Source organism: Lethenteron reissneri, chromosome 46, assembly GCF_015708825.2.
Source record: "Lethenteron reissneri isolate LAM-NWPU_2019-01 chromosome 46, ASM1570882v1, whole genome shotgun sequence".
NCBI classification, from domain to species: Eukaryota; Metazoa; Chordata; class Hyperoartia; order Petromyzontiformes; family Petromyzontidae; genus Lethenteron; species Lethenteron reissneri.
This window is the reverse complement of record NC_083824.1, coordinates 6,248,402-6,260,982: the sequence shown is the minus strand read 5'-3', so window position 1 is coordinate 6,260,982 and position 12,581 is coordinate 6,248,402. Positions and strand designations below refer to the sequence as shown.

General features: G+C 46.4%; 1 protein-coding gene across 1 annotated transcript in view; it reads right to left on the bottom strand.

Annotated features, from left to right (window-relative positions):
• LOC133354052 (unconventional myosin-IXb-like) overlaps positions 1-11,841 on the bottom strand; it is a 72,652-nt gene extending 60,811 nt beyond the window's left edge. The window contains 4 exon segments of the mRNA XM_061570599.1: positions 614-841; positions 7,188-7,398; positions 7,454-7,545; positions 11,401-11,841. Of these exon segments, the coding sequence (XP_061426583.1) occupies positions 614-841; positions 7,188-7,398; positions 7,454-7,545; positions 11,401-11,841 (972 nt within the window).
• Positions 11,842-12,581: the final 740 nt, after the last annotated feature.

Sequence of the window (12,581 nt, the reverse complement as noted above, 5' to 3'; positions counted from 1 at the left end):
TGGGCTAATCACGATACCACAGCAGGCAGCATGGCTGGTCACCGATATCTACCAAGAAAATATCAACACATTGCATTTGGATTTGTACTTAATTTGAATAGATTCCCGCTCTGGATTTGAAGTCGAGTGTACTGGACGTGGTGTGCGGTGGTGTAGCGGTTAGTGCACTGTGCTTCGAACCCGGCGACCCGAGGTCAATTCCCGCTCATGGCCAACACGAGTGATGATTATCTGAACTGGTCATGGGCCGCTCCTAGGTCGACTCAGCCTCAAATGAGTACCTGGTGCGGTGTGTTGCCGCTGGAGAGACAAAGGCAGCCGGGCGTGGTGTTGCCCCCCCCCCACCACCTCGAATGCCGTGCCGGCCTTCAAAAGTGCTCGCTAACAGCACTTGCCCCAACAGTCGGTTAAGGTTATACGGGGGATCTTTGCTTTTGTGTGTCACACCACGGCAGCATGCCTGCGTCGTTTCTAAAACGAAGACGTATTTGGTGAGGGAGGGGGGTGTGGGCACGACAGATCATTTTCCCCTTATCCAGATGGATTTTAGAGATAGTTCAACCGGCGGTTATAGCGGCAGCGGTTCATCTGCTGCGAGGGGCGGCACACTCACCTGCACGAAGCGCGGGTTGTAGATGGGCAGGAAGCGGAAGGGGTTTATGGCCACGAGGATGCTGCCCGCGTAAGTGTAGATGCGTCCCCGGCCGTAGCGAGCCCGCAACGCGCTCAGGATGGCCGCCTCGCTGAGCTCCGGCAGGCAGCACAGGTCGTCGAGGTCGCCGTCCTGGTAGCGTTGCGGCAGGAACCCGCGCGCCACCATCTGCCGCTCCTTCCTTGCCCTCTGCGGGAAAGGAGGGAGGTGGGTCACCGTGCGTTTACCAAAATCATTCCTCCACTCGGTGAAAAGATTATGATTTATTATGTCCAGTAACGACAAGGCGAGCGCGAGATTTCCTCCGCTAGCAGGGCCACATGGCCGAGGGCACGGGTTCACCGGTTGACCTTGTGGCTATCTTTTGTTTTTGGACGTTTAAGTATCGAAAGATATAAAATTAACGTTTGATAAACTATTAGGCCACGTTCATGTATTTATTTTGTCTTGCGGACACGTACTTAAGGCTGTGTAGGCACAAGATTGAAGCTACGTGAACAATTAAAAAAAGACTCTAAAGTTACAATTAAGTGGGTCAGTCGAGCAGTCTTGACGTCCATTTCATTATGATACATGTTATTTGACGAAGGAAGTCATGTGACTTTAAAGTCTCTTGTTTTTTTCCTCTTCTCATGAACGAAGTTTCAAAGTTGTGTCGGACAACCCGCGACCCACAGAGGTGTAACGGACACATTGTGGAACGCATTTCATGGTTGACGCAACCACAGTATTGACCAGGGCTGCCTGCCCAACTTGAACCGTGCCCCTCCACAACAAGCGACGAACGCTCTCTCGCTCGGCCGTGTCACCTACCCACGCGAACATGTGCAGATGTTTTGCACATGTAAAGGAAACTAACGGATCCTTTACCTGTTCATCGACTGAAGATTGATTGTTATGCTCACAATACAGGCACTGACTTGCGTGTTTGCGTGTGCGTGCAAGAATAAATGTTTACAAACGCATGTACGTGTACGGCCCACTCGTTACGCAGGCCCTCCACACGTTGTGCAGATCGTGGGAGTTGTTTGACCCTGCTTCACCAAACCGGTGAGTGTGGGGTTGGTGAAGTCGAGTGGAGCCCAGATGAGAGCGCACGATTAAGTACAACAATGGATGTCGCTGCATTGCTTCTCTGCTGATGATCGCCCATCCAACTCTGCTTAGCTTATTGGATCTGATCGGATTGGGCGCACTCAGCGTAATTTGCTTTAAGCTGAAGACAGACAATGCAAATGACGGCACAAACAAGCTAAACAATAATTGATCCTTGAATTAAATCCTGAATCGAAACTCGACCAATAATTAGCACGCGCCCGCGACAGCATTACTTTTCACGTATTTCCCTTTTTTAAAGACATAATCTATCCGTGGCCGCAAGAGTATTTTTTTTTATTCGTAGCCCATGTCAGCCGAATTTTCTTACCTAGATACCCTAACCGTTTAGGGTCAACTCACTGGGTTGGACCGTCTCGGCAAGAGGGGAGGGTGAGAAAGTCAGGCGTCAGGGCCTGCAGTGTTTAGTGTATAAAGGCATCAGAATCAGAATATGTATTTATACTGGAGGAGGAATCCGAGGAGCTTTAAAGCTTTTTTTCACACATGTCCAGTCGGGGCACGGTGTCAGAAAGTCCCAAAAATTCACAAAATAAAAAACACAATTGAAGTGCACAGTATGGTAAAGGTTAACAAAATCACTTTTAAAAACGATATAGAAAAACAACAAAACTATGTTTATCTTACCAGGTAAAGCTCCCTGAGATATTATCTTCTTTTTCAGAAGCAACCTGGCCACAAATGATAGCTCAACGAAGTGGCTTATCATGTGGAAAATTATAGCAGCAAAATACTCTCATCTAAACGCAATGAGTCATGATTTATTGACTGTAAGACTTTAACGGACGAGCAACTGATTTTAAAAACAGAAGTAAAAGATTTGCAATGTTTAACAACGGATGTTGCACAACTTTCAAAATAATTCGAAAAGATTGAGTTCGGAGAAGCTAAATTCTAAGGGGCTCTTTCGTGTCGTCACAAATAAAGCTGCATGGTAACTTTTTGTTCGCTACACATAAAGCTGCATTATAACGTTTTGTCCGCTACACGTTCTAAAATTAGTTTTCTCAAGAAATAAATTTCACTGCAATTTGTTTCCGTGCAATAGGCAACATCCTCGGGCGAAACTTGGGAGACCAAAAAATGCAACTAAAAATAAGCTGTCATGTGCCATGCATAACCAAGTACAAATATTTATATCGGTAACCAGCGACTCTTGGCCCATTGCAGGATAACGCAATATAATCTGCTATAATATCAGCGACGACCCGGAGCATAGGGTGTTTCACAGTTCGCCCTGTGAATATATATCGAAGCCCCAAGATGGTCAGTGTTGGGCCATATTAAGCGGTTAGCAGAAATTGAAAATCTACCCGGAATGTTTACAGAAGGACAGTGCGGCGATTTAAGGCGCCGGAGTGTAATGCGCTGCGAGCTAAACGTGTGCAAGTAAGCACCGGCTGCGGAATTTGGTACCAGGCGTAACCGACATAGTGTATTCAGAATCTGTATTTATTCTGGAGAAATCCGATGGGCTATGAAGCCCTTTTTCACAAATGTCCAGTAAGGGGCATGAGATTAGCAAGTTAAAACAACAAGAACTAAAAATAAAGGATGCAAGAGGATAGAGAAAAGTTAAGCAAGTCCTGAGTACATAAATAAATAAATAAATAGCTTTCAAGTATGGAAGTACTATATTCTTGGTTCTTATTATTATTTCCCTTCTACGTGACTTTACCGAAAGAACCAAAAATATGAATCCCTGCAGTCAAGAAAGCTTTAAATAAAAATTTATGGAAGGACTAATTTCGCTCGTTTCATAAATTCCTGCAGATTTGTAAAGACCAAATGCAAGCTTGGCCAAGGCAGCAAAACAACATCAACAATCAAAGACCACACCAAGACCAGCAAACAAAGAGTTACAGTGGTCTAACCGATAAAAAAACAAGTGCATGAGCCAACATCTCAGCAGCATAATCAGACACAATTTATCAGCATTCCTAAAATTCTTAAAATAAGGATGAGCGCCTCTTTTCCGATGACACTTGGCTCAATCATCCTCACCCCCTGGCCACTTGCACTCTTGCCAATCCCTTTATCTCCTCATCTCTAAAACAAATCTTTGTTCTTCCTCTCGCTATCATTTCCTTCCCTCCGTTTCCAGTAACTTGCTGTCCATCCCATGATCTCGGTCTGCCTGTCAGGCTACATCTCCCTGCATAGTTCCGTTTTCGCCTCTTGATTGTCAACATTTTCAGCGAATTTTGTTTCCTTTTACATACGGACATTTCTCTTTTTACAAATAAACTACGTGGCTTCTCGCAGCAGTGACACCCCTTTGACACTGGCTGATATGCAACCTAATAATGTGAAAGAGCCTAAGTCTGGCTCTTTAGGGCTCAGGCAATAACACTGAAACCTATGCATCTTAGTCTACCTCTGCGTTATCGCGTCAAATTAGCATGTGTACCTGGACCCAAACATTTCACCCCCAGAAATGACAATCAAAATTTTCAGAAACCTGTCTCGGGTATGAATAATAGATCAATCTTGCCTCCCGGGAGGGAAATGCGCAAAACATTCAGGCTTAGTCATTAGTATAACAATCGATACAATCTAGGCCTCGGCAAAAGTTGCTTCATGTGGCAACAGCGATGGCGGGATGAGAAGGGATGGGCGGCCACAGCCAACATAATATACGGGGTGGCACCACAAATGTGCCGCGCTCGATGGGCCCCGAGTACGAATGAGAAAGAGCGATCTCCCGCAATACAGATCGCGTTAACTCCCAAACGCCGGTGATACCGCAGGGCCTGCACGCGCGACACCGCTCGCGTGGAGCCGGGTGACGTAGGTTGACATCGATGTCGACGCTGCCTCGTATGACCCCGACGTTCAAATGACCCCGACCTCGACCACCCAACTCGGCCGATTCCAGGACCGCCGATTCATAGTTAGTTTATTTTGGGTCAGATTGTGAAGGTATAATGTAAAACAAAAAGTACTACAACCCTCCACCACAGGACGGAACCAATACCATCATGCTGTGACGTGGAAAAATATTGCAAATGATTTGGTTTTTCAGCAAATCAGAATGTTGAAAAGCAACATTTTAACAATGTTGTACGACGTTTCGCTGGGCATTACATCCAGCATAATCAGGTGTTCACAAAAGCTCGTCTCTCACATAAAACATTGCAATTAAACCTACGCAACCTCACCCAAAATAAACCAATTCTTAAATCAAGGCATTGGCCGTGAAAACCTACGTATGAAGTTATCCAGGATGGCTTTTCGTCAGAGCAGCGGTCGGCATTTGGCTCAGGCCAAGTGGCACGATGCTCCACGCTCACACTTTTAAACTATTTAGATGATTTTGCAACTAGAAATGTCCAAATCATGGGCCACTTTGTTGAGCTATCATTTGCGGCCAGGTTGGTTATGAAAAATAAGTTCATATCTCAGTGGGATTTGTGTCTGGTAGGATGGGGATGGTTTATTTGTTTGTGTTTGGGCGATTTGTTTACCTTTCTTTGCACTCCTATCATGTGTTTGTATTGTTTGTTGTTGTAATGTTCTTACCCACCGCGACTGGACGTCTGTGAAAAAAGAGCTTCATAGCTCATCGGATTCCTCCAGTATATATAAATATTCTGATTCTGACATTCACAGCGAGTGGGGGGTTCTTTGCTGACTTTTCAGCCGAGGGAAGTCTTTTTACGGGCAGCCCGACGAGGAACGTGTTTATTTTAAATCGAGAAGCGAACCTTGGTGGTCGAGGTGTCCGAGGAGCCCGAGACCTACCGTCGACGTGAACCTCGCACCTCATCCAGGTATTGCCTACCGAGGCGACCGCCCCCCCCCCGACCAGGGCTGAACGTTCATGGGCCCGTCAAAACACGAGGCATCGTGGAATTGTATTTACGTATTATTTTTTAGCATCACCGACACAGCGACACGCCAATGTGCCTCGTGGTCGTTACATACATCGGCAAGCCGCGGCGTCATATTCCACCGTATGATACGATACCGATTGCCCGATATGACGATTATCGCAACACAGATAACCCTCGATTTACCAAAAGGGATGAGTTCTTCAAAAGAACACACGCAAAAACGGCATTTCCTGAATCCGAATGGCTTTTCCCGTGGGATAGTCATTCCAACTGTCCTCACAATCTAAAAATACACACACCTATATCACTATTCAGAATACAAAAAATATATAAAGAACATAAATATTAGAATGTCTTGTCTTCAGCCATCCTCGATCCGAGGGTTGGCCGCACCAAGGAAATCCTTCACCACCGACTTCTGTTTTCTGCTATCCTCATCGTCTGTTCCAGCGTGAGCCTCGTCCATGCTTTGACGTTATCTATCCGTGTCATCCTTGGTCTTCCTTGGGCACGTGAATCAGGTATTGTGCCTCGCATAATCTGCTTTTCCAAACAAGATCCATATTTTTCTAATGACATCACCATAGTAGGCTAGCTTTCTTGATTGAATAGTAATAATACATTTAAAACGAAAAAAAATAATCATTTCATGGAACTCACCAAAAGATCTGCGAATATTGGAATGACTGGAAAGGCGACAGTGGAGGCATCACTGCAGGGACACCGAAACACTCTCGCGGATGGATGACGCAGCCTTCCGGGTGGCTTCTTGTTTGACGATTTCGTGGCGCGTGCCGTCCGTGAAACTTTGTCCACGCGGAAATTTTATTTCGTCCATCGAAAAGCGCCCACAATTTGTCAATTGCAGTTGGCGCGGGATGTCGTAAGAAACGAACGGTCAGTAAATAGAGGGATACCTGTGTAAGTTTCTCACAAGTTTGTAGTTGTACTTCACAACTGTATTCTGTTCATATTTTACTGTACTTTCAGTACGAATAAAGATCACTTACAGGTTGATCAATTGCAGTTCAGTCAATCAAAACAAGCCTTGCCTGCAAGTACTTTTATTCACTGCAACTTTACAAGCTGTAAAGTAGACGCTGCCAATTAGCATTATGCTCGTTGACCCAGGAAAGCCTCACCGAGTCTCAACAAGAGCCAGCTAAGTTTTGGCAGGCGGGGGGGGGGCGACGTCACTGCTGTGTGCAATCCAAATTGAGTCATTTGCAGGTAGGTTTTTCAGTATTGGGATGTTTTGGCCAAAATAATTTCCATTGTTTTTTTGTATTTTTTATCAGAGGAAACCAGATAACCTGATGGAAACCCATGCGGAACAGGGTGGGGGGTGAGGGGGTGGGGGGGAGAACACACCTCCAACAAGCGCGGTTGTTGTCTACGTAGGGTGCGAGAGAAGTTCAACGTACGTACCTACGTACGTACAAACACCACGCGGAACGGGGACCGAAAATCGGGAATCGCAACCCGGGGCAACTCTTGGGCGCGAGGCGCAAGCGCCGCCTCTGCGCACGCCCTCCCCCCACCCGGCCCGCCGCCCGCACAATCGCGCACGCCGCCCCGCTCACCTGCACCCACGCGTGCGTGCTGTCGTACTGGATCGAGCCGTCCACGTTTTGCTCGCGCAGCAGGAAACGGTAGTCAGACGACGAGAGCGCGCGCGGCGACAGCGGCGGAAGAGGGCGGCAGCGGCGACTCCGAAAAATACGTCGGCGGCGATGGCGGCGCCGGTGACGACGACGACGGCGGCTGCTGCGCGGGGAGCAGCAGGGGCGGCGACGTCATCGGCGAGGTCGGGGAGCGTCCCGTCGAGCCGGGGCCCCGTCGCCCGTACTCGCGGAGGGCGGAGCGTGGCCACAGCATCATGCGACGCACGGGGCGCTCCGACGCGTCCAGGATCCACTCCTCCCCGCCGGACTCGCGCACCTGCGACGCGGGAGAGAAGCCGGGAGAAATGTCCCCCCCCGTATAGCCTTTTAACAGAGTGTCTGGAGCAAGTGTCGTTCGGGAGTAGTGCCTATGGAGGCCGGCGCTGTGGCCTTCTTCTCCACAGTGGCGACGTTTATACACCGCACCACGTACTCAATGGAGACTGAGTCGACCTAGGGGGGAGGCCCACGACCGAATTAGATAATCGTCACTGGTGTTGGTCGTGAGCGGGAATCGAACTCGGGTCGCCGGGTTCGTAGCGCAGCGCGCTAACCGCTACACGGCCGTTCCACGCAGAAAAACAAGCACACAAACACACACATGCGCGTGTGTGTCGCCTCACCATTTGTTGACAATCATCAGCGTCAACATCGGTCATGATCTATTAACCGCTGAATAAAAGTCCTCACCGCAAGCCTGCTCTGAGATTTGAAATATTCCGCTTAGATTGATGTGCGACGAGCACTGCGAAATCAAGCACCAAATGTTGTGTAGATATGAGAACGTTGCAATGCATTTGGCAGGCATGTTTATTTCAAAACAGTATATATAAATAACTGGACATGTCAATTAGCTGACTGTTAAATGCCATTTATATTTCTGAAAAGTCCAGTCATAGTCGACTGAAGATGGATTAAGCAATAAAGCCACTCTTCATGAGGAAGTCAAGTAGAAGTTGCACAAGGTTGTGAAAGCTGAGTAGAACATTATTTACAGCAGAGCTACAGAATACCTGAACAAAATAAGAGACCTCCGATTTGCATGGTTGACTACGTACGGTGTGAAAGAAGTTCAACATACATCTACAATAAATTAGTACAGCCTCCATACAGCACTAATCTAAGAATAACTTTCTTCGATAATGATTACTTTGTGTTATGGATTATATATTTTTGCTTCGAAACTAGGACCCATATCTATATATATAAAAGAGAAAATTGTCAATATGTGTATATGTTCGAAATGTTTAGCATACTTCCCAACATGCAACAAACTTGAAATTTGGAATGTGGGTAGCTTCCAGACTGAACACAATGCGAAAAGTATAAAAATAGATTTTTGTATTTTTTTTTGGGGGGGGGGAGGGTGGCGCAATAATAGATATAATATATTCTTAGGTTTTTTCGGTAAAGTCACATAGGTAAAAAATTTAAATTCATATTTTTTAAATTAAAATTAATAATTTTAATTAAAAATTATAATTAACAATTAAAAATTTGTATCTACGTGACTTCACCGAAAAAACCTAAGAATATGAATCCTTGCAGTCACGAAAGCTTCAAATCTAGGATATAATACACTAGGACTAAACTATGAATTTCCGTGCGAAGAACGAGTACACCTGCTAGTCTTAAATAAAGGGCCCTTGCCTATTACATCTGACAGTTCCCCAGCAGCAATTCAAGTAAGCCCGAGTCTGCTGATGAGACACTGCATGTTGAAACCGGTCCAGATGTCGCTTGTACCGTATCAATGCTGCCGATATGATGCACTCCCAGGAGGCCGTGGGCCCCGATGGGTTTAATGAAAAATATTTTTCGTTTTTTTACGCAGAGAGATCGAAAAATTAAGGACACATTGTTTGCCTCGCTGATATGTTACTTATATTCCGCATGATGACGCAAATTATCATTTAGTGTTAACGAGAATTCGCAGCGAACGAAGGTTATTACACAGCGCTAAGATTACATCCGTTGGCGCGTGGGAAACTAGCAAACGCAAGGTGCGCTACGAGTGCGATTAAACAGATGCTGCATACGATATTGACGTGTCTTCAAAAGCGGGTCTGGGGGTGTATTCGGACATGGGGTGATGCACTGCTCGTTGCAGTGCGAAAAATACGTTTCTTCATATTAGCACAGTTTGAATAATGTCAGTGTAAAAGGCAATTTAAAAAAAATGGGGAAAACACAGAATTGTATGTATGTTGAACTTCTTTCACACTGAACATAGCCAACCGTGCTAATCGGAGATGCGTGGGGAAGGACAACAAACTGAACACAAAAAGCAGTTAGAAAGAAATGAGTTCTCAATCTAGATTCAAAAGTGCAGAGCTCCAATTTAAAACACATCGGTACGTTTAATTGTGAGCTGCAAGGGTAGTGAAGGTTTTAGAGAACCATACCTTCCTAATACGCTCAAATGCCATCATCATTATCAATAAACGTGGTTTAGTTGTGGTGAACGGACTGTGCTTTTTTTCCTAACCACAGAAAAAAAAATTGGACTCTCTCAAAAAGGAAATTATATTGGAGCTGATTACCAAGTTCAGTTTCGTACTCAATTTCAAAAGCACCACACACAAGCAAAGATCCCCCACACAGCTTTATATACTTATGGGGCAAGTTGCCATTAGCGAGCACCTATTAAGGCCGGTGCGGCACACGAGTGCCAGGTACTCATTTATGGCTGAGTCAACCTAGGTGATATACCAACCCAGGTTGACTCCACCTGCAACAGACATCAGCCGTGACCAGGAATCGAGCTCAGGTGGCTAAGGTTCATAGCACAGTGCCACTGCTCCCCAGCTCACAGGCGCATCTTGCGCAGTTTATTTATCAGAACGTGTTTGCATTTTTGCTAAAATTCTTTTTTGTAAACGCTGCGGCTTTTTTTTTCCTTATTATGTTATCAGTTTGCGGTAGTTTTGGCGAGAGACTTTAAACACAAGCCCTTTCCATCTGTGAAAAAGAGCTTTACAGCTCATCGGATTCCTCCAGTATAAATAAACATCCTGATTCGGATTCTGCTGCATGTAGCAGAAAGTGTTTCAAGTTAATTTCGTTTTAAGTTTCATTTGTTTAAACAAGTGAGAACTCACGAGACCAAGGTTAGTAGTCACATTTGCAATTGACCGGAGGTCACCAAAGGCTGCACAAATCTATATAGAGTACAACTGCAACAACAATTTAAGTGGTTTATTTTAAATTTCGATTTAAAGCTTTCAGTGACTGCAGGGATTCATCTTCTTGGTTCTCACTGGAGGACGGCTGCTTGCGTTGTGGCCGAAACGTCGTGAGAATTATTGTATTATGTTTTATTTTTATTATTTTATTATTTCCCTTCTACGTGACTTTACCGAAAGAACCAAGAAGATGGTTTATTTTAGATTGCGATAAACCTAGCACCGCCTCCAGTGGCTGGCGGGGGGCACCGTGAGGGCCTCCGGTTGGCACCACTGAGATCCTGGAATCAGAGTATCAGCCGCCCGTGATCAGGCAACATTCTCAATCTGCGCAAGTTGATGCTCACCAATGACTGCACAAAAAAACCCCATAATATTACATTTGTATTTTCACTTAGTTTGACTAAAGTCCAGCTCTGAGAATGAACGATGTTTGACCGTCGTGCAACAAACATTTCTCTCTGTAGCACAGCACGTTGAAAAGTGCTCCTCCCTAAAATGTGGATAAAAGTGATCGCTATTAAGGAGTTTCAGAAGCACTTCTATCTTATCTGCTTCAGTGGGGCAATTGTCCAACAAACACCGTTACACACGGCTCTACACAGAGTATGAATGGATGCTTCATCTATCTTACGTCACAACAACATTTATATTATTATTATCATCATGGTTGTTGAGCAAAGGCCCAAAGTCCCAAAAGGACCAGCGGCCAGAAACAAATAGCACCAGCAAAGAGGAAATATCTCATACATAGGGTTCTTGAAATAGAAATGGAATACAAATTGGGGGTAAAATACACAGCATGTTACGTTTGTAACGCACCCACAACGTAACAAACATCTCAAAAGTGTAGACTCGCACACGAAGAGATGGCAGGGAACGGAAGAGTTCGGGGGGGGGGGGGGGGGGGGACCTAGCAGCACAACAACAACAACAGATCAGGGCACCTCTGCAAGGACGTAGCGCTTGGTCGGATCCAGGCTGAGCTTGCGGGTCAGCACCTCGATGATGGCGTCCGCTGTCGTGTCTTGGGTCGCCGCCACGGGCCAGGCCACCGTGTCCGTGGCGAGCGCCCCGGGGTAGACGCACAGCGTGTGCGGCCGATCGGCGTCACGCTGCCCACCCTCTGACCAGTGGCGGCCCCGGCCGGCCGACGGCGATGACGTCCCCGTCGTGGGGCAGAGCTCAGCTTCCTTCTCGCCCGACCTCAGCCCTCCCACCAACGCAAGTTTGACGGCGCCCCTGTGCGACCGTTTGCAAGCGTTTCCTGGTTCGACGCCGCCCGCGGAAGGGCCTGCCCAGGCCCTCGAGCCGTCAGTGGCCCTCGAGCCTTCGTTAGGCCCCAACGCAGGGCTCCCGCCGAGTTCTGGCGTGGCCCGACAGGCCATCTTCCAATCGCCCACTCATTTTGTCAATTTGTTTTGTTCACGAAAACACGCAACTGCATGCGCACGTGCGGCTTTTTGTTTGTTAGTTTGTTCGTTTTGCTTGTGCAATATTTGTTTCTTCGATTGTTTAAGCGTTTAACTGCCCAGACGGGAAGAAAAAGGGCGGTAGAGTTTGTCATTCGAAAGTTTTCGTGACCGGTGCAAAACTCTATTTGTGCAGCATTATTTCAGGGAGTGCAGTCCGCATTTAAATCCAGCGGGCTCCCTCTTGATCGAGCGCTTGTCAGTACCTCCGCATTGCCCTCGACAATTCGGGTATTTCCTTCCCAACGTACGACAGTCACCGGAAGAGGAGATTCAAAATCCTGGAAGAAACCTTTCGGCTACGGACGTGCAGGGCTCCATTGTGATACTGTGCGGCTAGCATCCCAGCAAGGGTAGCAAGAGTTGATCGTCCTGGCGAAATTCATTCTGAACCTTCACGTTTGCGGATGAAACTTCAAGAGCACGTTTGGCACATTGGCTTAAATAGATTTCTGCTACGCAATCCACATTCCTTTGTTAGTTTCTGTTGTCTTGTAACAAATACATTTTTTGTCAGTTTCAAGTTGCGTTCCTTCACATTTTGCGGAAATATCCTGTAAAGAGGAAGTTAAAAGGGTCGTTAGATGATGAAGCAAAAAACTTAATCACTCGGCTTATGAATGCAGACCTGTGTTAACGTGCATTTAAATCACATG